General features: G+C 38.6%; 4 protein-coding genes across 7 annotated transcripts; 3 read left to right on the forward strand and 1 right to left on the reverse strand.

Annotated features, from left to right (window-relative positions):
- The first annotated feature begins 2,495 nt into the window (after positions 1-2,495).
- CLS (cardiolipin synthase) lies at positions 2,496-5,940 on the forward strand. 4 transcript variants are annotated; one of them, XM_067762698.1, is made up of 5 exons: positions 2,496-2,754; positions 2,931-3,665; positions 4,913-5,128; positions 5,195-5,330; positions 5,395-5,940. In XM_067762698.1, the coding sequence occupies exons 2-5, from the start codon at positions 3,129-3,131 to the stop codon at positions 5,514-5,516; spliced, it is 1,011 nt and encodes a 336-aa protein (XP_067618799.1). In that variant the 5' UTR covers positions 2,496-2,754; positions 2,931-3,128; the 3' UTR covers positions 5,517-5,940. The 4 variants fall into 4 exon arrangements, with proteins under 4 accessions (XP_067618799.1, XP_067618800.1, XP_067618798.1 ...); XM_067762699.1 differs by having other exon boundaries at positions 2,496-2,702; XM_067762697.1 differs by having other exon boundaries at positions 2,496-2,675; positions 2,880-3,665.
- Positions 5,941-6,823: 883 nt separating this feature from the next.
- On the reverse strand, positions 6,824-8,568 carry LOC137238090 (dehydrogenase/reductase SDR family protein 7-like). The gene is made up of 5 exons (XM_067762700.1): positions 8,059-8,568; positions 7,845-7,988; positions 7,552-7,771; positions 7,235-7,480; positions 6,824-7,178 (listed from the first exon to the last, which is right to left on the reverse strand). The coding sequence occupies exons 1-5, from the start codon at positions 8,230-8,232 to the stop codon at positions 6,955-6,957; spliced, it is 1,008 nt and encodes a 335-aa protein (XP_067618801.1). The 5' UTR covers positions 8,233-8,568; the 3' UTR covers positions 6,824-6,954.
- Positions 8,569-12,415: 3,847 nt separating this feature from the next.
- Positions 12,416-13,712, forward strand: CIA30 (complex I intermediate-associated protein 30). Its single transcript, XM_067774227.1, has 3 exons — positions 12,416-13,026; positions 13,106-13,291; positions 13,360-13,712. Exons 1-3 carry the CDS (start codon positions 12,520-12,522, stop codon positions 13,588-13,590), a joined length of 924 nt encoding a protein of 307 aa, XP_067630328.1. The 5' UTR covers positions 12,416-12,519; the 3' UTR covers positions 13,591-13,712.
- Positions 13,713-14,940: 1,228 nt separating this feature from the next.
- On the forward strand, positions 14,941-15,941 carry LOC137244761 (protein boule-like). Its single transcript, XM_067774242.1, has one exon. It carries the CDS (start codon positions 15,046-15,048, stop codon positions 15,628-15,630), a length of 585 nt encoding a protein of 194 aa, XP_067630343.1. The 5' UTR covers positions 14,941-15,045; the 3' UTR covers positions 15,631-15,941.
- The last annotated feature ends 8,477 nt before the right edge of the window (positions 15,942-24,418 follow it).

Here is a 24,418-nt window from a genome sequence, read left to right on the forward strand (position 1 = left end):
CGGTTGTATGGAGGATATATGCTATAGTGGTCCGATCCGGTCGGTTCCGACAAATGTCTAATCGGACACCCAAATACACCTGCTCACCAAATTTGATCAAGATATCTCAAAAATTGAGGGACTAGTTTGCATACAAACAGACAGACGGACAGACGGACAGACGGACATGGCTAAATCAACTCAGCTCTTCAACCTGATTATTTCGGTATACTTAACGGTGGGTCTATCTATTTTCCTTTAAGGACTTACAATTTTCGGTTTCGTGACGAAATTAATATACCATTTCATTTTCATGAAAGGTATAAAAAAAAAACAAAATGTAAAAAGTATTAGGCGAAAATTGATGCAATGCAAAGATAAATGTAAACAAATTTACAGGGTTGCATCTTGAGTGCTGCACTATTACGGCTAGGCCTTTAATTAATGGCTTAAAGGCCCGATTAATGTTGACTTATAACGATAAAACCATAACCAGATAAAATAGGTGATTGAACCTACCTTATGGAAATCAATGTGGGGAATATCTTGAATAAGGTGCCACGATTTTCCAACTTTTTTTTTGAGGGTGGCGGTGGTCCCAAATATGGGGAATATTTTGAATAAGGTGCCACGATTTTCCAACTTTTTTTTTCGAGGGGTGGCGGGGGTCCCAAAAATCACAAAATTATCATCCGCAACTCTAGGAAATAAGCTTTTTAATTTCCAAATTTAGTAAAATTTCAACTTAAGTCCTGCATTTAAAATTAGGGTCGCACATGTCGATAGAGGTATCAAAAGACGCGTATTTGCGTTAAGATTCAGAATGCGAAAGCAGAAACTATATTTTTATCTCGTTTAAAAGTTATTTGCGGAAAACCCGTCGGTACTATTGTCGCTTTTTTCGTTGTTGCAATTAAACAGATGAAAACATATGAATGTGGTGAATAGTGTTGCCAGCTCCGCAACAATATCTTTTTATCTTGGTAGAACATTATAAGGTGGTGGCACGTCGACATAAATGAAAACAAACATACACTATCAATGTATTTTGATTTTGTAAAACTCTTCGAAACTAGTGGATGGACTGTAATTCTGCGTAGAACACCTTTCTGCAGAAGAGAAGAGGGGGAATATTTTGAATAAGGTGCCACGATTTTCAAACTTTTGTTGATTTGTAGGGGTAGAGGGGGTCTTAAAAATCACAAAATTATCATCCGCAGCTCTAGGAAACTCTTAGTTTATGAAATATAAGCTTTTTAATTTCCAAATTTAGCAAAATTTTAACTTAAGTCCTGCACTTAAAATTCGGTTCGCACATGTCGATAGCGGTATCAAAAGACGCGTATTTGCGTCAAGATTCTGAATCCGAAGCAGAAACTGTACTTCTTATCTCGTTTAAAAGTTATGCGCGGAAAACACGTCGGTACTATTGTCCCTCTTTTCGTTGTTGCAATTAAACAAATGAAGGTGGTGAAAAGTGTTGCCAGCTCCGCAACAATAACTTTGTACCTTGGTAGAACATTATAAGGTGGTGGCACGTCGACATAAATGCAAACAAATATACACTATCAATGTATTTTGTTTTTGTAAAAGACTTTTAATAATTTGTAGTCTAATATTATTTGGGGTGCTGCGCAGAAGGGTGTAGCCGCGGTTATACCACACACCCGGACTTGGCATGGCGTAACCCAGGGTTATTTTTTATAAGCGCGGCCGAAGGCCTCCTATGCAGTAAGGAGTTCTACGCAGAATTGCCATTGGAATTAGCATAAAAATCTCTATAAAGTCCGATTTTTTATTTTTTTTTATTGACAAATGAATTTATTCTGCACTTGTTCCAATTAAATATATTAAGGTAATAGTCTAGTTGAGGGGTCGACTGCTAATACGCTACTAAAAATATAGAGAGGTGTCAAACGACGCGTCTGGGCATCAGTATTAACTCGTTCAAAAGATATTAACGAAAAACCGAAAAAAGACCCACGGGTACCTCCGAAACCGGGGGTGGGATCCATAGTATTTTTTGCAGAACACCTTTATGAATTGGCGGCCTTCGGCCGCGCTTATAGAAAATAACCCTGGACTACGCCATGCCAAGTCCGGGTGTGTGGTGTAACCGGATTCAGAATCTTGACGCAAATACGCGTCTTTTGATACCGCTATCGACATGTGCGAACCGAATTTTAAGTGCAGGACTTAAGTTGAAATTTTACTAAATTTGGAAATTAAAAAGCTTATATTTCATACTCTAAGAATTTCCTAGAGCTGCGGATGATAATTTTGTGATTTTTAGGACCCCCTCTACCCCTACAAATAACAAAAGTTTGAAAATCGTGGCACCTTACTCAAAATATTCCCCTCAATAAATATGGTGCCGGGATTTCAGGTTTGCAAAATCGAGCGGGATTCGATACCTAAGCTATTTCCTTAGGGGTATAAAACAGCTGGTCACTAATCTTTACAAAAACAACTCGGTGCATTTTAACAGCGAATGTCAAAAAAGATAAAGTTCGCGAAAGGTAATGCAAAGCAAATTGAACGATAAACCTTATCTTCTGCCAGGCCAATCGAGCAGCTGAGAACTATTATTTTTGGAATTTTGTGTTTGTTTATTTGTAAAAAAATTTCATCTTGCAGAAATCTAGAATTTATTTACCCTTTAGTGTATGTGCAGAAGCGCAAAGCATTCACAAATTGTGAGTATAGACCCAATGAAGTGTAGAGTAAGTGTGGTCGGGGTGATACGTGCCGGGTACCATGTAACCTTTCTGTAGAGTAAGTGGTGGGGGCGGGGGGGGGGGGGGGGGGGGGGGCGGGCGTTCTGTTTTTCAATTTTAATATTTAATTTAATCAACTATGATGCTCTATGTAGTGTACATATTTCTGCTTTTATTATTTAGTGGGAACAACACTCGGCTTAAGATTGGATTTTTTCTCTTTTCTCGTTGAAGTTAAGCAAACACCAACATTAAAGGAACGACAATTTGCTGCCATGGCTTTATCGCCTTACGAGTGTAACGATATGTAAATAGATATGTATATATATGTAATCGTTTAAAAATTAGCAGACTGCTAATACAATAACTTCACATCACCTCTGTTGCCTCTACGTGAATGCGCGAATAGTAATCGCAAATTAATTCCTTAAGATGTTGCCAGCCACAATATTTCGTCAAGTGCAATGCACGCGAAATGGACTAAGCAAGAATCTTACAGATCTAGTTATTGGCCTTAGCACTGCTGGACCACCTGCCAATGGTGTGAACTGTTTGAATCGTTATGCAGCTGCAACAGGCTTCATACGCATCACATTTCTAGACTTTAATCAACATCGAAACTGGGATATAGCGAGATTGCGACAGTATGCCGATGCAAAAAAGAAATCTCTACACCTAAGAACGCTGCAGAGCCGCAATCTCCTACAGGATGTTATTGACAAGAAACGTGAAAGCTTTATAGAACGAAAAAATGTATTGGTTGAAGATATACGTGGTGCACGACACAAAGTTCAAGAACGTGTACGTGAAAAAATGGAAGAAGTCATTGAGCGGGAGAACATAATGACTATACCGAATGTGTTGACTGTGGGTAGAGCATTTTTATCACCTTACATTGGATATATCATAGTGCAGCAAGATTATCGATTGGCAATGGGATTACTCGTGATAGCCGGTTTTACTGATTTGGTAAATATAAATGAAATAAAAACAAGGAAAGGTGGATAAGTTGGGGTGTAACCGAGCATTATATACTCAGCATGAGCTTCAATTGTACATTTCATGTAGGATAAATTACTTTTCTACAAAACACGTAGCACCGCCCGTTTAAAAAAAAATGCCTCCCCATTTCCTCTTACAATACAACTTGATAAGTTAAATCTCATTGATTCAAAACTATTTTTTGCTAAGTTATAGCTCATTATTCCAGGCTAAGACCTCTTTAAACTTGTTTTATATCTAAGTTGCCGTGGTCTTTAACCGATCCCGTCCATTTTTACTAAACATATTTTCTGCTATAGGGAAAATTTTGTTACGATAAGTAAATTTGTCTTCGAGTTATGGCTCCCAAAACATAGAAAATTGCTTAGTCATAAAAGGGGCGGTGCCACGCCTATTTTTTAAAATTTGAAGTTTTTCCTATTTATTGTTATAAATCCACTTGGAAAATGAAATACTATCGATACAAAGCTCTTTTTTTTTCAAAGATATGGCTTATTTTATTCGTCCACGACCCTTTTAAAATTCTTTTATATAAAAGTGGGCATGGTCCTTAATCGATTTCGTTAATTTTTCTTCAAAGGATTCCTTATAGTAAAGGCAACCTCTGCCGAATTTTGTTACGATAGGTTTAACGATTTATGATTTATGATTAATAGTATATGTAAAATTGATTTTATCACAAGTGGGCGGTGCCACGCCCATTTTAAAAAATTTTTTATATTTTGTATCAAGACCCTCAATATCAGTCCACATGTCAAATTTCAGCATTCTAGGTGTATTATTTACTAAATTATCAAGTTTTTTGTGTTTTCCAAAATTTTATATATATAAAAAGTGGGCGTGGTTATCATACGATTTCGCTCATTTTCAATACCAATCTATTCTGGGTTCAGATAAGCTAGTGTACCAAATTTGGCGAACATATCTCAATATTCACTCAAGTTATCATGCTAACGGACGGACGGGCATGGTTCAACCAATTTTTTTTTTCGACACGGATATCTCGATTCCTTTATACCTGTACATCCAACCGTTATCCAATCAAAGTTAATATACTCTGTGTGCAAAGCACGCTGAGTATAAAAATGTTTTCGCTGTACTTGCAAGTCTTATAGAAACTACAAAAAGTAGCTTTTATAGTAAAACCAGTTGAATATGTTTACCCATAAAATTAAATGTCCATGCATCTAAAACTATTTTTTTTATTTTTGCAGTTGGATGGACAAATCGCGCGACGTTGGCCTAGTCAATCAAGTAAAGCGGGTTCATTCCTAGATCCGATGGCAGATAAATTGCTGATTGGTTCATTAGTCATTTCAATGGGTCTTGGTGAATTATTGCCGTGGTGGTTAGCTGGTACTGTGCTGTTTCGCGATGTCTTCCTACTAGCAGCTGGCTTTGTTGTACGCTATATTAGTTTGCCACCGCCAGTATGTTTGAGCATTTTTAAAATATATGCAGAATATTTCATAAATCTCGTAATCTTTTTCTTATAGCGCACGTTTACACGCTATTTTGATGCTACACATGTAACAGCGCAATTGGAACCGACGTTTATTAGTAAGATTAATACTGGTGTGCAATTGGCTACAATTGGTTTAAGCTTGGGTGCGCCATTATGGAATTATATAGGTAGGCTGAAAAATTTTTTATTTATATTTACTTTACCATTCATCACTATTCTTTTCTTTTAAAGATCATCCGTTGTTGCATGGTTTATGGTATTTGACTGGTGCGACTACTGTTGCAGCTGCTTTGAGTTATATACTTAACAAGAATACTTTTAAAATAATAAGAAATCACAGAAATAATACGTAGTAACATAAAACGTTTGCAGTTACGATGCAAGCTCGGCTTAAGATTGGAAATTTCCTCGTTGAAGTTAAGCAAACATCAATATTAAAGGAACGACAATGTGCTGCTATGGCTTATCGCCTTACGAGTGTAACGAAATGTAAATACATATGTACGTATATATGTACTCGTTTCAAAACGGTTAGATTTTAAGCCTTATTAAAACCGCGTTGAAAGAGCTTTAAATTACTTTACTAATAAAAAAAAAATTTTTGTTTTATTTATACATATGTACTAGCAACTCTATGAGTCTAAAATTGAAATATGTAATTGTTTAGTTTGTTAAGAGAATTCTGTGAAAGGCCATTGACTAACAAATTATTATATTCTTTCCCATAATTGAAACTTCAAAATCAATAAAGTTATGTTTTATTTTTTCTGAAGCACATTAATAAGTAATGTTATTTGCAGCTACATTTTAGAATACATTTAGAATCTAATGACTTCTTTTATGAATTATTGCATAGCAGGGCAATTTATGGAAACTTATAGGTCATACTCTTACTTTGAGTTCTAATATATTATATGGTTGTAAATAACACTGAGAATAAAAAGGATGGAAGTGCCCTTGAACAAACCATCAATTTTAACCGAACCGATGTTTTTTTAGAAGAGTCCTTAAACATGGTTTTTTTTTTGCGTTCAAGGAGTTTGTAATATTGTAGTATAACTGCGAGAGCTTAATAACTGTTATCCACACGACTTCTATTTGCATTCAATTTAATCACATCATACCGTATGTGTTTGTGTTTTATTTTGCTGTTTTAATAAGGTAGCTGTATTCGAAAACCAATTTAATTTACAACCATTTGAATATGTATGGCTTTGTCGCTTAGTTTTGGAACAGCTTTGATTTATATTTCAAGCTCAAAATAAAAAATTTCCAACAGAATTCTTTCAAGTTGATTTCATATTATTTCTAAGATTTTTTTCATTTAAAGACACCCCTTTGGGGAGTGTTATCGCCCGATGATGGCCCGTTGCCGGATCTAGATCCGGTACGTTCCTATAATAAATCATTAAGGTACTAGCCCGACCATCTCGGGAACTATTAATATGACCACATAAAACCTTCTGGGCCATCCCGCCCTCGCCAGAGCTTCGCCTGCTAAATATGTTTATGATACACTCATATTTGACATTTGGGTTGCGGAAGCTATAAAGCTTTGTATTGCGCTTTTCAACCCCTTGAATCCAACAACGACGGTTGGTTCATTGTTATTTAGCTTTTTCATAATTTCCATACCGCGGCACAGTTTAATTGATGTTAATTATTTCTAATATTGCTGCTTTAAGACGAATAATATATTTATATATTTTCCGGTTTTGTGTCTATATCTAAGTACGTACGTATATAATGTTTTATCCTACAACTAAACTCTACAAGTGGTTGACTTCTAGTTCACTTGCACTTTTTTTGTTCGGCAGCTTCGGCTTTTTCCAATTTTCTTGCCCGATTACCGATTATCCAAAAATAGAATGATGGGCACATATAACGCACGTAATAAGCAAATTTAGCTTTCAAATCAGCGATCATTACATCTTTTTCATTACCAACGATGGCATTTAAAATTCGTTGGGCAACATTTTCCGGGAGCATACCGGTGGCAGTAGTCTTATCCATTTCTGAAAGAAAGCCTTTTACCATAAACGATCGAATTCATTTAATTAATCTCACTTACTTCCATAACTTTTACCAGTTCCCGTAAGTGCATTCACAGATAACTGCGTACGTATATAGCCAGGACTAACGCATGTCACTTGTATTCCCTTGTTAGCGACTTCTGAGCGCAGTGAGTCTGCGAAAGCTTGCAAAGCATGTTTTGATGCTGAGTACGCTGAGCGATAAGGTAATGCAAATTTTCCCTGCACCGAGCTAATAAAGCATATATGTCCAGTTTTTCTTTTTAACATTGATGGCATAATAGCTTAGAATTGGAGACAAAAGTAATGCTATCGTAATGGAAAAGCTAACGATCTAAATTATCAATGATGATACCTTTAGTTAGCGCTATAGAACCAAAATAATTGACTAACATAACTTTCAAATCAACATCCACAGCAGAAGACATAGCAGTTGCACGAACACTAATACCACCATTATTGATAAGTATGTCAATCTGATTATGTACACTTAGTGCTTTGTTTCCAAAGTTTTGTATTTCTTTCAATTCGCTTAAATCCACGGCCATGATAACAGGCGGATAAGTTATCGCGCTCTAATTTAATAAAAGGGTGTGAATAAAAATGATTAAAGAATGCCTAGAATTGCAAGCAATCGCAAATACTAACCGCATCTAAAGCCAATAGATCTTTTTTTACGCGTTCCAATTCGTCAATGCGGCGTGCAGCTAAAATTACTTTGCAGCCGGCCTTGTAAAATGTGTGTGACATAGCTTCACCCAAACCTGAGCTTGCACCTGTTATAAGTACAACCTTTATAAAGCAACACAAGTAACAAATCATCGTCTTATCATTTTTTTATATAATGCATAACAATAGTTACCTTTCCGGCAAGCTCATTTCGATACTTCTTCACTTTTAAGCGATAATAACACTCCAAAAATATGAATGGCAAGGCAACTGGTATCAACACCAAACCTAATATGAAATAAAATAATCCCCAATCGCTACTGGCAGGTGCAGGAGCTGCACATTTCTCCATTTCCTCCAGTGCCATTATGCTTATGATATTTTCTTAATCGATGCACTTTGCTCTTTCACCTGTATCAACATCAATGTGAATATGCGATTACCCAGTTCTACCAATTTTTGTCATTCTTTTTTCCTTTAATATTTTGCAGATTATGCATTTGACACATTCGCATTTTTTTGGGCAGCGATTTAGTTTAGCACCCCCCGAGTTCGGGGTTTAACTTGGTATCAAATGAAAGAGGGAGTTCTCCCGATCACAAATATATATATCTTAAAGTGCGCAAACTTATAAGTTAAAAGTTATTTGTTGTTAAAGTTTGCAAATTTCTATACAACTTCTATATGTGTATACGTATATATATTTTATGACATTACAAATCTGTGCTGCCACATCTAAAAACGGAACAAGTGCATAATCGAAAAATAACTTATAAAAATACCTTTCATCTGATGTATATATATCTTTAACTTTTCTAGTGTTTATTTACCAAAAATTTGAAAAAGCTCTTTTTTGCATTCGTGGACGAGCTGATATTACCTTATAACTCTTATGTTTATTGTTATGTTAGCCAATCCAACACCGGCTGCGCCATGCACAGTAATTCTGTGTAGAAAACCTTTCTGCATAAGCGGCCTTCGGCCGCGCTTATAAAAAATAACCCTGGGCTACGCCATGCCAAGTCCAGGTGTGTGGTATAACCGTGGCTACCGCCACGGTGATGTCCCTCTGCCACGGTTATACCACACATCCGGACTTGGCATGGCGTAGCCCAGGGTTATTTTTTATAAGCGCAGCCGAAGGCCGCCTACGCGGAAAGGTGTTTCAACTTCTCAAAATGAGTAGTAAAAATATATATTTTCCTTTTTCTTTATTTACTGAATGGTGGTAAAGTAATATTTATATTTGTTTTTTTTTTTTTGTTTATGTGGCAGCACAGCTTTGTAAAGTCATCAATAAAATATATATATGTGCATGTTGCTACAAAAGCGCGATTGATTTAATAAAAACATTTATAATAAGTAAAAACAATGCAAAAATGAAATGTGAAATATACAAAAATGCAATTTAAGTTTATCGTTGCCAATTTATATAGATATGTGTGTGTAGTAAAGTTTTCAAAGATATGTAAATTGTAATTTAAAGTGCTATAGAAATTTGCTGAATTTGCAAACTTTAACAACAAATAACTTTTTAATTATTAGTTTGCGCACTTCAAAATATATATATTTGTGCTCGGGGGAACTCCCTTTCATTTGATACCAAGTTTTACCCCGAAATCGGGGGTGCTATTCTAAAATTTTCCCTTTTTTGTTATAAATTGTTTTGCAAACGTCATTCTCAAATGGTGATGGAACCTTCCGGGAAAGAATCGCTTCTTCGAGTCAATTCTCCAATGCCATATTCATGGCTTAAGCTGGAGACCAATTGGTTGGCTACCATGGTTCAATTATGTACAGGTTGGCTCATCTCATCAGCTGATTTTATTTATGTCATTGCATGGTCGAAGGGATTGTCAAAAGGAGATGGCAAACTCAAAATGAAACCAACACATTGGCAACATTTTACTTACACATACAAAAACTGCTAAGTTTTATGTTTCCATTCCATACCATTCGCACCAACACCAATACACAGATTTTGACAATTTGAACAGACATATTTTGTTGCTTTACAGATGAGCCAACCTGTATATAGTTGAACCATGGTTGGCTACGATACGGTTACGACCTTAGCGGCACCAATAATCGATTGCATTGATTCCCATAAGATTGCTCGAATCAGCTGTTATAAGGTTACCGATACGGTTACCGATAAAGCACCAATGTCTGCAGCTTAAGGAAGTTAAATTCGGCTTTAAGGCCATGGTGACTTATCCATAACCAGATAAAACAGCTGATCGAACCAACCAATTAATGGTGACTTATCACCATAAAACCGTAAACAGATAAAACAGCTGATCGAACCTACCGTATGGAAATCAATGTAATCGATTAATGGTGCCATAACCAAATAACCATACCATAGCCACCTATTGGTTTTTGGTTTTTCGCCATATCCATGACCTAAAAATATTGGAGTTGGTGAATTTAATAACTTTTTGTAGATTTTATTCATTGTTTTGAATACGTTATGACTAAGAGACTTATTTTTTGTGGTATGTGTTCGGAATTTTTTGCGTTTTCTTCACTTTTATGAAATTTTCACAACTTTTATGTTAAGGCAGCAATAACTGATGAAAATTTGATAAGGATAAGTAAAAATATGGTTATGCCTATGGCGTTAGGGTTAAGGAAGTTTAATTGGCCCTTTAAGCAGGTATGATACGTCACTAACTTGGGACAAGGAAGAAACTGACAGCAGAGTTGGGTACCTTAATATAAAACGCCAGTTTTATACTTTTGACATACGTCCAGCACGACATTTATGTTACACTTTATTTGTGGGTCATTTTTAGTACGCGTGTGTGAATTTGCAAACCAGCATCGACCCTATCAACAACATCAGCTCTGAATTCCAGCGTAGAATCACTCTTGCCAATAAATGATACTTTGGGCTTGGTAGGCAATTGAAAAGTAAAGTCCTCTCTCGGCACACGAAAATCATATGGGGCAGAAGAATGAACCATGACAACAGCACATGAAGCGGCTCTGGGAGTTTTCGAGAGAAGTTCTTGGAAAGATTTATGGACCTCTACCCATTGGCGATGGCGAGTACGTAAGAAGATTTAACGATGAGCTGTACGAGCTATACACAGACATCAACATAGTTCAGCGAATTAAAACGCAGCGGCTGCGCTGGCTAGGCCATGTTATGCGAATGAAAGATGACGCTCCGGGCAAGAAAGTGTTTATATCGGCACTCGCCTATGGAAGCAGAGGTCGGTTGGAAGTGGGTCCGTTGGAAGGACCAGGTGGAAAACGATTTAAACAGAGAGAAGGAGCGACTGGCGCGCCTTGTTGAACGGCCATAACCGTTTAAACGGTTAAGCGTCAATTAAATAAGTAAGTAAGTGTGAATAATTGGTGTTTAAAACTAAAGAATGCCATTAGCTCACCGGCTATTTTTATTTTGATAATGGCTGGCTTTAGCTTTTGATCTGGTTGTGAGTGTTGTATGAAATAATTTTTTAATATTTCTTTAAATTGTGGATGACGTCGGTCATACTTCTGTTAACATTATTCGACATAAAAAACTAGCTGCCAAAATTTCTACTTTTACATTCATCGGCCTTTTAATCATTCTCAGTGTAAACATTTTAAGATCTCGTTTACACATAACTTTATCTACAATAAATCGTCAATAGATATCTAAGCGTTTACATATGCTCCATACCTGGGAACTAGATTATTTTTTGTATAATTTTTACGTTTCTTTTATTTTATGCTTCCAATTAGATATGTATTACCCTCTTAAGGTGGACAAATTTCTATGGGAAATCTAGTTTTGTAATTAACGATTCAGGGTTAAAAATGAAGATAATATTGGTCCTAGATTTAGTTTACATATGACGAGATTGCTTCATTTTCCTAGTCAACCAGATTTCCCAAATACACTTTTCCTTTCGATAGTTGGTAATTATCAATACATTCTGGAGATGGCGGTTTTTCCCAGTCCCAGAACCATCTGTAGGGTACCATCTCAAAACGCAAAATAAATGAATAAATTTAAAATTTTGCAGCTAATAATATAGTCACTGGGAATGGGACATATTGGCCAAAAGAACGACAAAAACCACTTACAATTATGAAAGCACTTCACTTAAAAAAATATAACACTGCGGCAATATATTCTATTGCTTTTTTTTTGTACAAAATGGTGTGGATAATAAAATATAAACGTTTTTCAGTATTTTTTTTTACAAATTTTCTTTAATTTATTTTGTTCCAATGTTCCCACATTCCGTACCAAGAGATGATTTCGAAAAATCATTTGCTCTTCCTCTTCTCTTTACAATTTCGTCGTAATGCAGAATACCAAACTTCGATTGAAGCGGAGCGTAGAACGGGAACGTAATCGAAATGCAGAACAGGGGTGATTATGTGTCTTCAGTTAACGGAAAAACTCGACATTTGAGAATACCTTTTCCTACAGTAAATACATGCATTAAAATTTTTTGAGAAGCCACAATGTGCTGTAGCCGATACTTTCCTAAAATCTGTTATCCCTATCGATTCACAATGCCAACAGCTGACTTTGACATGTTGCGGGTGAAGTAGCCAAAATGTTGCCGTATGTATTGGTGTTGATAAAGTTTTTCCAAAGCTCAATTGCTTTGGTAAAAACAACGAAAATAAATAATTTGTAAAAAAAATGAGTATCCTCCTAATGTGCACAAGACACCTCGCAAACAGCGCAAAAGGTCCAGTAACACTGTCGCTCTTACCTAAAGTGGCAAAATGCCGTTCCATTTACACAACTGCCATACGCTCCGCCTTTTGGGAGAAAGATAAAAAATCGGGTTATCAAACAAAGATTGCTGAGCCGTCCAAAAAAGAACTCATTCTTGACGGCCTACGGGAACTTAAGGGGGAAATTAAGTTGTGGAAAGAGGAAATTAAAGAATACTTCGAAGGTGATCCTGTACTGATATTCCGAGCGGGTGAAACAGATGTAGTATTCAACTTTAAAACTGAAAACGCCCTTGACAAATGGGTCGTAACAACTGATGCTGATCATGGTGAAGGCAAAAGCACAGCAACGTTGGAGCTCAGTGCGACAGGTGCGGGGCTGTTTCATGGTAACGTAAATTCAGAGCATGTTAAAGATGGCATTATAAAACGTACTGGTTATGCTAATATACGCACAAAACGTGTGCGGGTAAGCACTATACTATTCATAAAGATTTTAAATTAATTAACGGTAACTAAAACAAAACCATAAAAACCTTTTTTCACAGCGCTCTTTCAAACGTGAAACAACCTACGACTGGACGCAATATAATACATTGATATTGAAAATACGTGGGGATGGACGAAATTATCTTATTAATCTTCATACCGAAGGCTATTTCGATTTAGAATGGAATGATGTTTATCATTATGTGCTATATACGCGAGGTGGCCCACATTGGCAAATAGCTAAGGTAGTAAGGAAATTTTTGAATGACCTTTAATTTTGTTTTAAGCTTATTTGAATGAAAATTTATTACAGATACCATTCTCCAAATTCTTTCTATCATCAAAGGGGCGCATACAAGATAGACAATTACCCATACGGTTAAATCGAGTTACGCACTTTGGGTTCTCTGTGGCCGCTAAAAATTATATGGATGGCCCTTTTCGTTTGGAAGTGGAGTATGTTGGGTTAGAATATGATCCAACCCATCGCGAAAAGTTTGCGTATGAAATGTACAAAACCGATAAGTACATTGTTGCGACTTGAAAACCTACCAACATAATATTGGGAATGCAGTTAATTGCTGCATACAAAGCTTCTAATACATTTAGATAATTTATATGTAGTATGTATGGTAATAAAAAACATCGTTTGTTATAAAATGAAAATTGTTTTAAGTATCTGGCAATGTTTTCTCTACGAATAGTTAAAATTACGCTTTCATCTTTTGAGATTCTCGGGCAATATTAAATTCATTTTAAAACCAACCAATACACCATTTTCAGTTGTAAATGAGAAAGCGTCAGATATATGTAAATGCGAAAGCATCATATGGAAATGAGAATAGTCAATTGTAAATGCGAAAGCGTCACTTCGATATGTAAATGAGAAAACTGTAACTGAAATTTCGAAAGCGTCAATTGTAATTAAGAATAGTCAGTTGTAAATTAGAATATTGAATTGTAAATGCGAAAGCGTCACTTGGAAATGAGAATAGTCAATTGTAAATGCGAACGCGTCACATAGAAATGCAATAGTCACTTTTAAATGAGAATAGTCAGTTGTAAATGAGAATAGGTAATTGTAAATACGAAAGGGTTATTTGGAAATGAGATTAGCCAATTGTAAATGCGAAAGCGTCACATGGAAATGCGAATAGTCACTTGTAAATGAGAAAGCGTCATTTGAAAATTAGATAGTGTCAGATGTAATGCGAAAGCTTCAGTTGTAAATGCGAATAGTCATTAGTAAATGTGAAAGCGTCATATGGAAATGAGAATAGTCACTTGTAATAGAGAAATCATCAAATGAAAATGCGAAGGCGTCATTTGCAATTGAGAATACGTACTCAATTATAAATAAGAAAGTACTTGAAAATGCGAAAGTGTCATATGGAAATGAGAATAGTCACTTGTATATGAGAAAGCAGATCCAAACTACATAATTGCTTAAATAACTTAAACCCGTGGTTAGCTTTTAGGATGTGTTATGGAAACGCATTTACTAAGGGAAGCAGTAAGGAAGGCGGTCGGCATGATGTGGTGGTGCACAGTGGCTAGTCATTGTGAGCTGGGGCGGGTCCTTGCCAACCTTACTGTTCCTGCGCCATAAACAGAAAAAAAGTTCCTATCATGCCTATCAAACTAGCAGCTGTCAAATTCAAAATAAACTGACAGAAGCGCAGAGACCGACTCAAAACGCTTATAATTCAAAATAAAACACCATCCGGCCGAACCGGATGTCACGGACAGACCGTTAACATTCAAAAATTTTAAACTTCAAACAAAAAAATCAAACGCAAAAAAAAATTTACCGAACCGGACATGGCCGGTTACTAAAGCTGAAATTAAAAAGAACAAAAAAAAGCTGAAAAGTAAAAGAATGGGAAACAAAAAACAACCTACAAATCCAAAGGATTATACATATTTTAACCCAGTGGTAGTTTCTATAAAAACCGTCAAAATTCTTCCCTTTGCAAATTTTAAAATACAACCACAACCCATGCACAAGATGGCAGCACCGACGGGAGCAGCGCCGACGGCCGCAATTGAAGGACCGCTATCCGCGCCAAAATATGGTACGCTTATACCGAACAGAATTTTTGTTGGTGGGATAAGCGGTGACACAACGGAGTCGGATTTGTGTCGCGTATTTTCAGCTTACGGCAATGTTAAATCAACTAAAATAATCGTTGATCGTGCTGGCGTTAGCAAGGGTTATGGTTTCGTCACTTTCGAAACAGAACAAGAGGCTCAAAGGCTGCAAACGGATGGTGAATGCGTCGTGCTAAAGGATCGTAAACTGAATATAGCACCGGCTATCAAAAAACAATCGATCGTTGCAACGAACGGTGCTGTCTATTATACAACAACACCACCAGCTCCAATAAGTAATATGCCTATTGATCAATTTGCCGCTACGGTTTATCCACAAATTACTGATTTTACAGCAGCTGGTGTGCCAACAATTTACCCACCTTCAATGCAATATCAACCATTTTATCAATATTATAGCGTGCCAATGGTCAGTGCGGCGAATGTACCCACCATTTGGCCACAGAATTATCAAGGTATTTATCCATGTTAAATTTTAGGGTACTAACGACAGCATCCATAAATCACAACTATAATCACACGACAACAATAAAAACAACTAGAACAACAATAGCAACATTCATGCTGCATATTTTGTGCATACAAAAATATTTGTAATTCGATGAGTATTTAATGTTTGTTACAACAACAACCAAAACACACAACTTTACAACAATAGCTTCCTCTACAAACAACTACAATTACAACAACAGTATCTACGGGTTCGAATAAAGAAAGAATGAAATGAAATGAAACAAAAAAAGCAAAAGCGACATAAAACAATAATTTATTTGCGCCAAAGCATAAAATGTACGCGGTTTTTTTATATAACTTGGTGCAAAACCCGCGGCACCCCTCTGTATATTCGGCCCTTTTATTTGTATCTATATTTTTCAGCCGTTTTTTTTTTTTGATTTTTGATTTTAGAGTAGTAACCGGTCATGTCCGGTTCGGTAAATTTTTTTTGCGGTTATTTTTTTTGAATTTAAATTTTGAATGTTTAACGGTCTGTCCGTGACATCCGATTCGACCGGATGTTGTTTTATTTTGAATTTCCAGCGTTTTGAATTAGTTCTGCGCTGTGTGAGTTTTTTTAAGGCATGATATGACTTTTTTCTGATCATGGCGCAGGAACAGTAAGGTTGGCAAGGACCCGCCCCAGCCGACAATGACTAGCCACTGTGCACCACCACATTATGCCGACCGCCTTCCTTACTGCTTCCACCGAAGATGCGATTCCATAACAGATGGTATTTAATCACTACTTACTTCACTAAAATAACAATACATAGGTATTAATAAGGCTTTTTTTGATTATTCCTTATGAATTTTTTAAGAGAAAGCCAAGTTCTTGTACAGTGGTGGAAAATGGGTAATGAGATACTACTTTTACATACTACTTTTACATAACCCACTTTACGATTGAATAGTGTACGCACCAAGTAGGTTATAAATACATATTTGAATTTATTTATAAGTGTATCGGTTACTGACCAAATAAAAATTTATAACTCGACTTTTCGAGCGCTACCAAAATGGAGTTTATAGGCAATTGTGCTGTGTTCGTAAATTAAATGCAAAGGAAGTCCGTTGTTCGCCTATTACCATGTGCGCATCTCTTTCATGTGCAGTGCATTGAACCCATACCAATGCATATGTAGTTACTGTCATTACTCGATATACTATTTATTACACGTTTATTTAAATTCAATGTTAAAATTAGTAAATAAAACGGATTTCGCATTTTCAATTGACAATTTTTATTCTTAATAATAAATAAGAGTCGCATTTTCATTTAATGCTTTCCCATTCAAAATTTACATACTTTTCTCATTTCTATATTATGTTTTCGCATTTACAATCGACTATTCTCATTTCCATATGACGCTTTCGCATTTCTAAGTGATACTTTCTTATTTATAATTGACTACGTAGTCTTAATTACAAATGACGCTTTCGCATTTTAATTTGATACTTTCTCATTTACAAGTCTCTATTCTCATTTACATATGACGCTTTCGCATTTAAAATTGACTATTCTCATTTCCGAGAGACGATTCTCAATTACAATTTATGCTTTCGAATTTTCAAATGACGCTTTCTCATTTACAAGAGACTGTTCTCATTTCTATGTGATCCTTTCGTATTTACAATTGACTAATCTCATTTAAAAATGATGGTTTCGCATTAAAAACTATTCACTACTCTCATTTACAACTCACTATTCTCAATTACAAATGACGCTTCCGCATTTGCAATTGACTATTCTCAATTCCATATAACGCTTTCGCATTTACATTTGACGCTTTCTAATTTACAACTGACTAATCTCATTTACAATTTACAAATCTTATTTTCAAATTACGCTTTCTCATTTTGAAGTAACTATTCTCATTATCAAATGACGCTTTCTTATTTCAAAGTATTTATTATCATTTCCAAATGACGCTTTCTCATTTACAACTGGAAATGGTGTAGATAGAAGAGACTGAAGGAAATAGCTACCCTACCGATTTTGTAATTAAAACACAAAGGTTTTCTTATTTTCCGATATATTTCGGTTTCTCCACGCAGTTACCTGCAGGATGAAAACTGTTAACAACAAAATAATTCAAAGAAAAGGATTAAAGAATTGGACAAACATAATAAATAATTTTGTACATAAATTTATTTACACGTCCGCACCGTGTGACTTGGATTTGTTCACTGTCTGTTTGTAAGTAAGTTTTTGTATAAATGAGCACAGTGTCCGCTCAATCTTATGTTATGTTTAATCTCTTGTTGTTGTTGTTGTAGCAGTGCTTTGCCCCATCCAAAAAGTGCGACTACTTACAAGCTATCATCAATACCCTCTAACCGCTTCCCAAGGCAACCGGGAGCGACTCGGGATTTTCCCGACCAAGGGCTCATTTCAGCGTAACCCCATTTAATGTTTTGCGTCCCTCCCATCAGATCCTTACAGCGGGACCGCGCCATATTCTCCTGCTTCGGGAAGGTATCGAACCCAATCCGGGACTTGTACCTGATCCCGGTCCAGAGAATTGGTTTTGCTGCATTTGCCGGAAAAGAATCTTTTTAGGACGGTCAAACTCTTGTCAGTGTGTCACGTGTAAGGCATGGTTACACCGGACGGAATGTTCTGCCCTAGACTCCAAAATCCGTCGTCCTCATAACTTTTATAAATCTTTTGTGGTACCTTGCTGTTCACGACAAAGGGCGTCTCGCAGTCTGCGCCTGCCACAACAAATACCCGCTGCTGGTGGCGCCCCTCGGTGCCACCAGCCCATACGGCCGCTCCTACTCATAACTACAATCTCTGTAGTAGAGTGGGTAGCAATGCCGCGAGTAGGTCAGGGAAACAGACTCCTAGTCACTACCACTGTCGCGGAATGACTCTTAAATACAGCACGGCGTCAATCATATTTCGACGGTTGAGATTCAAATATTGTACACACTTATTAGAATGGCAACTCCATAAACCTCGGTTCTCTTTTCATCGTCATTCGTTGATTCAAAGCCGATGGAGACGGAACCGCGGTAAGTAAAATTCGTGAAATGTAATTTAAATCTCATTTAAAATGTACAATGTATTCATTTCATAGAAATAAACGTCGATACAATCAAAATACAAATGCATTGTAGCAGTTATAATTCGTAGTCTCTAGGGAATCAACAATTTTATTTCGCGTCCATTTGTATGCAATATAATATCGCATCAGCCATTTATATTCGTGCTACGAATTAACACACACCAACAAACAAAGCACTAATTTCAGATGAATTCTGGAAATTTCCACAATACCTCAAATGCTAACAGCGCAGCCAGCGCTGAAGCAGAAAAAGACCAAGAAAACGGCGCAGCTAGCGCCGGCACAGCAAGTTCAGCTTGCATCGTAGACACAGATAATGACGAAGAGCGTACAATTAAAGCCTTCCAGAAACAAATTATTGCATTGGAGAATAAACTCGAAAATGTTCAGCTAAGATATATTGAAAGTGAATTTCATCAAGAAGCACTCAAAGTAGCGCTTCAGTACGCATCAGCCGCAAGAAATAAAGTGACAGCATCTGCTGCCCCTGCTGTTACTACGGATATGCATTCAAGTTCTGCCGTAAATTATACCAACACAAACGCCAGTCGGGATGAGTTACATGCCACCGGCTATCTCGCCTAACGCCGTTCGTCATCCCTTCACAGCCCTCCAGCCTACAGCTGGCCCTGTCATAGTATCGCCTGCTCCTATTACTGCCATAACCCATTCTAGCTTTGCTGCCGCCTCACCTAACACCTCATGCCAGTATGCCACATTTGGGCATCAAAATAATAAATCAACCGATGCTACAACTTCTACAGTGTATAATGGTGGAGCCAGCCATAATGCCGCCGTTTCTATGAGTGCCGTCCTCTCACAGTCACCATGTTATTCTACCAATGTCTCAACTGGTCAAGGAATTAATAGTCCTCAGTCGTCCATGGGAATTCCTGAAGTACCACCAGCGAACGTAGCAGCAACACCACTCGTATATTCGTCAGTTCATAATCCTTTGGGTGCAGTCAACCCTTCACATGCAAACCCCTATGGCCATCAGATAGGGGGATTAATGGTTTTACGTAAGTTACAAGACCTACCTGAGTTTAGTAGTCACGCGGAGGACTGGCCAGTGTTTTTCACAGCATTTCAACAAACGACCGCAGCATATGGCTACAGTAACCTCGAAAACAACCAGCGATTGCAAAAATCTTTAAAGGGAGAAGCTCGAGAATCCGTCAAATCACTATTAATACACCCAGATAATGTTGTAGCGATTATCGAACAGCTGCGTTTTCAATTTGGACGCCCCGAGCAACTGATTCGAAGTCAGCTGTACCAAATTAGAGAAATACCACCTATATCAGAAAACAGTATTGTAAAGCTGGTGCAATTCGCTACAAAAGTTAAGAACCTCGTGGCATTTTTGCAGTCAGCGAACGGGCAACTTCACCTTGCCAATCCAACACTGATAGAGGAACTGGTTGGCAAGTTGCCAATGATAAAAAAGATTGAGTGGGCCAAATATTCACTAGCAATCCAACCGTATGCAACCGTGGTACACTTTAGTGAATGGTTGACACAAACAGCAAACTTGATCCGTACAGTGCAGGACTATGAAAAATATGAGCCATCAAAACGTCGACCAGTCTTACATGTTTCAGGAAAGCAAAACGAAAGCTTTAACGAGCAGCAGCAGGCTCATGTACCGGATGAGTCACAATCGCTACAACTGAAATGCGCTGTATGCTATAATGCGCATAAAACAGCTGAATGTCTACGTCTTCGTGAGTCAACTACGGCCGATAGATGGAAAGAAGTCAAGCGTTGTCGGCTGTGTTTCTCGTGCCTTAGTCAAGGGCACACAATTCGGGAGTGTCGTCGCCGTAAACCATGTCATATTGATGGATGCCAAAGGATGCACCATAGAATGCTGCACGACAACGATCAAACTCAAACGCCACCGAAGTACCCCTCCACTGTGCAAAGCGGGGGGCAAGCGTTACTCAAAACAAACCTATTTTGAGCTGTTCTGACACTAAAGGTGAACGAAAGCTATTGTTTCGCATATTACCCGTAACATTGCATGGTCAAAGAAAGTCCATCGATACCTTCGCATTGTTGGATGAAGGATCAGCCGTCACGCTAATTGATAAAGACCTCTGTAAGGAACTAGGTTTGCAAGGTGAGAAGCACAACCTAAACGTACAATGGTTCGGAGGGAAGATGGCTCAGGAGCCAAGTGTAGTGGTAGACCTTTTCGTCAGTGGAATTGGTAAGAAAAAGAAACACAAATTGTCTAACGTTTACAGCGTGTTAAATTTAAACCTTCCTTCGCAAACTCTGAAGGAGGCCGACTTATTGTACTCTGCTAGTGGTACGAGGAAATTACCACTGGAACCATATAATGGAGCAGTACCAAAGCTCTTGATAGTACTTGACCACTGCCAGTTGGGTTTACCTTCCGAAATAATAAAAATAAATTGCACTGGGCCGTATGCCGCTAATACTGAACTTGGTTGGACAGTTTTTGGTCCAAGCACGGAGATTGCTGCAAGAGCGCAGATATGTTTACTTACGACACCTATATCAGATCAAACGACGCACGACATGATTGCAGAATACTTTGAAATAGAGAACTTTGGAGTGAAGGCAGCACCAGTAATTGACAGTGCAGCTGACTTGCGCGCTAGAACTATTCTAGATGCAACAACGCGCCGAGTGAATGGGCGGTTTGAAACGGGTTTGTTGTGGAAGCAAGACTTCATTAAAATGCCGGATAGCTACGATTTGGCCGAGAAACGATTGATAAGCATAGAAAAAAAAATGCAGCGTGATGACACTTTCGCCGACGCATACAAAAATATCATTGCCTCATATGTCGCGAAAGATTACGCGCGAAAGTTGACGTCCGACGAAGCCACAAGAACAAATAATAAGACGTGGTACTTGCCACACTTTGGAGTGGTCAATCCAAATAAACCAGCTAAACTTCGTCTCGTCTTCGACGCCGCCGCAGAAATACAGGGCATGTCCCTTAACTCGCAGCTTCTGAAGGGGCCTCAATGTTATCAAGCGCTACCAACCGTTCTATTTCATTTCCGTGAAGGAGCCATAGCCGTGTGTGGGGACATCAAGGAAATGTTCCATCAGATTATGATTCGAGAGGAGGACAGATGCGCCCAAAGGTTTTTATGGCGCAATGGCGATGCCTCAAGAAATCCAGACGTCTGCGAGATGAAAGCGATGACATTTGGGGCAGCGTGTTCGCCTTGCGCTGCACAGTACATCAAAACGCTGAATGCTCTGGAGCACTCCAACAATTCCGCTCGAGCTGTGAAGGCAATCCTGGAGTACCATTACGTAGACGACTTTGTCGACAGCTTCGGCAACGTAGAAGAAGCCATTTCCGTATCACGAAGGGTAAGAGACATTCACCGTGGTGCTGGGTTTGAACTACGAAACTTCACATCAAATTCGCCAGAAGTACTCGCAGCCCTTGATGGCGTGGAAGCCACAATCCCAATTGTTAATAAGAATGGAACGTCCACAGAAAAGGTCTTAGGGATGGCTTGGCGACCCTCAACTGATGACTTCTTATTTCAATTAAAGTTCAACAACGTAGACGAAAGAGTAGTATGCGGCGAGCGACGCCCTTCAAAAAGGGAATTATTGAGCATAATTATGTCTATATTTGATCCCCTTGGGTTCCTGAGCCATATCACAATCGCTGCTAAACTGATCATGCGCGAAGTGTGGAGCCAACAGTTACAATGGGATGCCCCGTTGCCGGATGATATAGCTGCTGCATGGGAACGCTGGCGTCAAATTATTCCTGACGTGATGGAAATAAAGATTCCACGGCATTATTTCCGAAATGGTGTGCCACAGCAATTCCAACTTCATGTTTTCGTGGACGCCAGCGAGGACGCCTTCGCAGCCGTAGCATATTGGCGCACCACAAATTCCCATGGAGAAGTCGAGGTTGCCTTTATATGCTCAAAGGCAAGGACCGCACCACTGAAGCCATTAACAAACCCACGCTTGGAACTTCAGGCTGCTGTCCTTGGCACACGTTTATTACAGACCATCAGAGATGAACATTCTGTCAGCTGTTGTAATTTCACGCTATGGACCGATTCTAAAACCGTACTAAACTGGATTTACAGCGAACATCGGCGTTATAAACCATTTGTAGCCCACCGTGTGGCCGAAATCTTAGCCGCCACTGAAACATCAAGCTGGAAGTGGGTCCCAACCATAGAAAACGTCGCGGATGAAGCAACTCGTGCTTGTGGTAAACTTAAATATCGTTCTACTCAACGCTGGTTTTGTGGGCCTCAATTTTTGCGTGCCAAAGAGTCGACATGGCCAAGTCAAACTATCGACGGTGACCGTATCCCAGAAGTGGAAGAGCTGCGTCCGAAATTGGCTATGGTCATTGTAAGTAACACATTTTTGGATTTTAATCGTTTTTCTTCTTTAAATAGACTCGTCAGAGCCACTGGTTGGATGCTACGGTTTGTCAATAAGTGCCGCCGTCAATATGGTGACGTATCCGCATATGGTCTAACATCGACAGAGCTTGACGCTGCAAGACGTCTTCTTTTCCGTCGCGCTCCGCAAGAAGCATTCGCAGTAGAACTAGAACATTTAGAGATCGGTGAGGCGGTTCCCCGCAACAGCAGCCTAATTCAGCTGACACCATACGCAGATGATGAAGGAATCCTACGTGTGAAGGGTCGAATCGACAACGCTAGCTGGCTTCCCCTGGATGCAAGACGGCCTGTGATCCTCCCACCAAATCATACGTTGACAAAACTACTTGTCGCTCATTATCACTGCGAAATGAAGCACCAAAACACCGAAGCCTTTGTATGTGAAATTCGCCGTCGTTTCTGGATTCCACGTTTACGACAAACATTACGAAGCGTCATTGCCAATTGTTTCGTGTGTCGCCTAAGCAAAACGATGCCCGTTACGCCAATCATGGGTCCGTTGCCAGAGGATCGCCTCACACCTTTCATCAGGCCATTCACATATACTGGTTTGGATTATTTTGGCCCTGTTAATGTCACTATCGGTCGTCGCCAGGAGAAACGTTGGGTGGCTCTCTTCACATGTCTCACGGTGAGAGCAGTCCATCTGGAGATTGCATTTGATTTAAGTACAGACGCATGTATCACGGCCATACGAAACTTTATTAACAGGCGCGGTGTACCAGTTAGGGTAAGAACTGACAATGGTAAAAATTTCGTTGGCGCAAACCAAGAAGCAAAACGATTCTCAGAAGTATTTGATTGTGGCCGAGTTCAGGACGAGCTGGGAACAAGAGGCGTAGAATGGCTTTTTAATTGCCCTATCAACCCGTCAGAAGGGGGCATATGGGAACGTATGGTTCAAAGCGTCAAACGTGTGTTACGCCAAACGCTTAAGGAAGTCGCACCAAGGGAGCACACACTTCAGTGCTTCCTTATTGAAGCAGAAAATGTTGTGAATTCAAGGCCGTTGACCCATTTACCTATCACCGCCGACCAAGACGAGACTCTTACACCGAACCATTTCTTACTTGGAACCGCCAACACCGCTCAGACGCCGAGCGCTTACGCCGAACCAGAAAAGATTTGTAGTCTGCGTAAACAATGGCGAATTGCCCGCCAACTTCGTGACCATTTTTGGAAGAGGTGGATTGCTGAATATTTGCCTACACTTACTCGTCGTACTAAATGGTGCAACCTCACTGAACCACTA

This window comes from Eurosta solidaginis, chromosome 1 (genome assembly GCF_040869045.1).
Source record: "Eurosta solidaginis isolate ZX-2024a chromosome 1, ASM4086904v1, whole genome shotgun sequence".
NCBI lineage: Eukaryota > Metazoa > Arthropoda > Insecta > Diptera > Tephritidae > Eurosta > Eurosta solidaginis.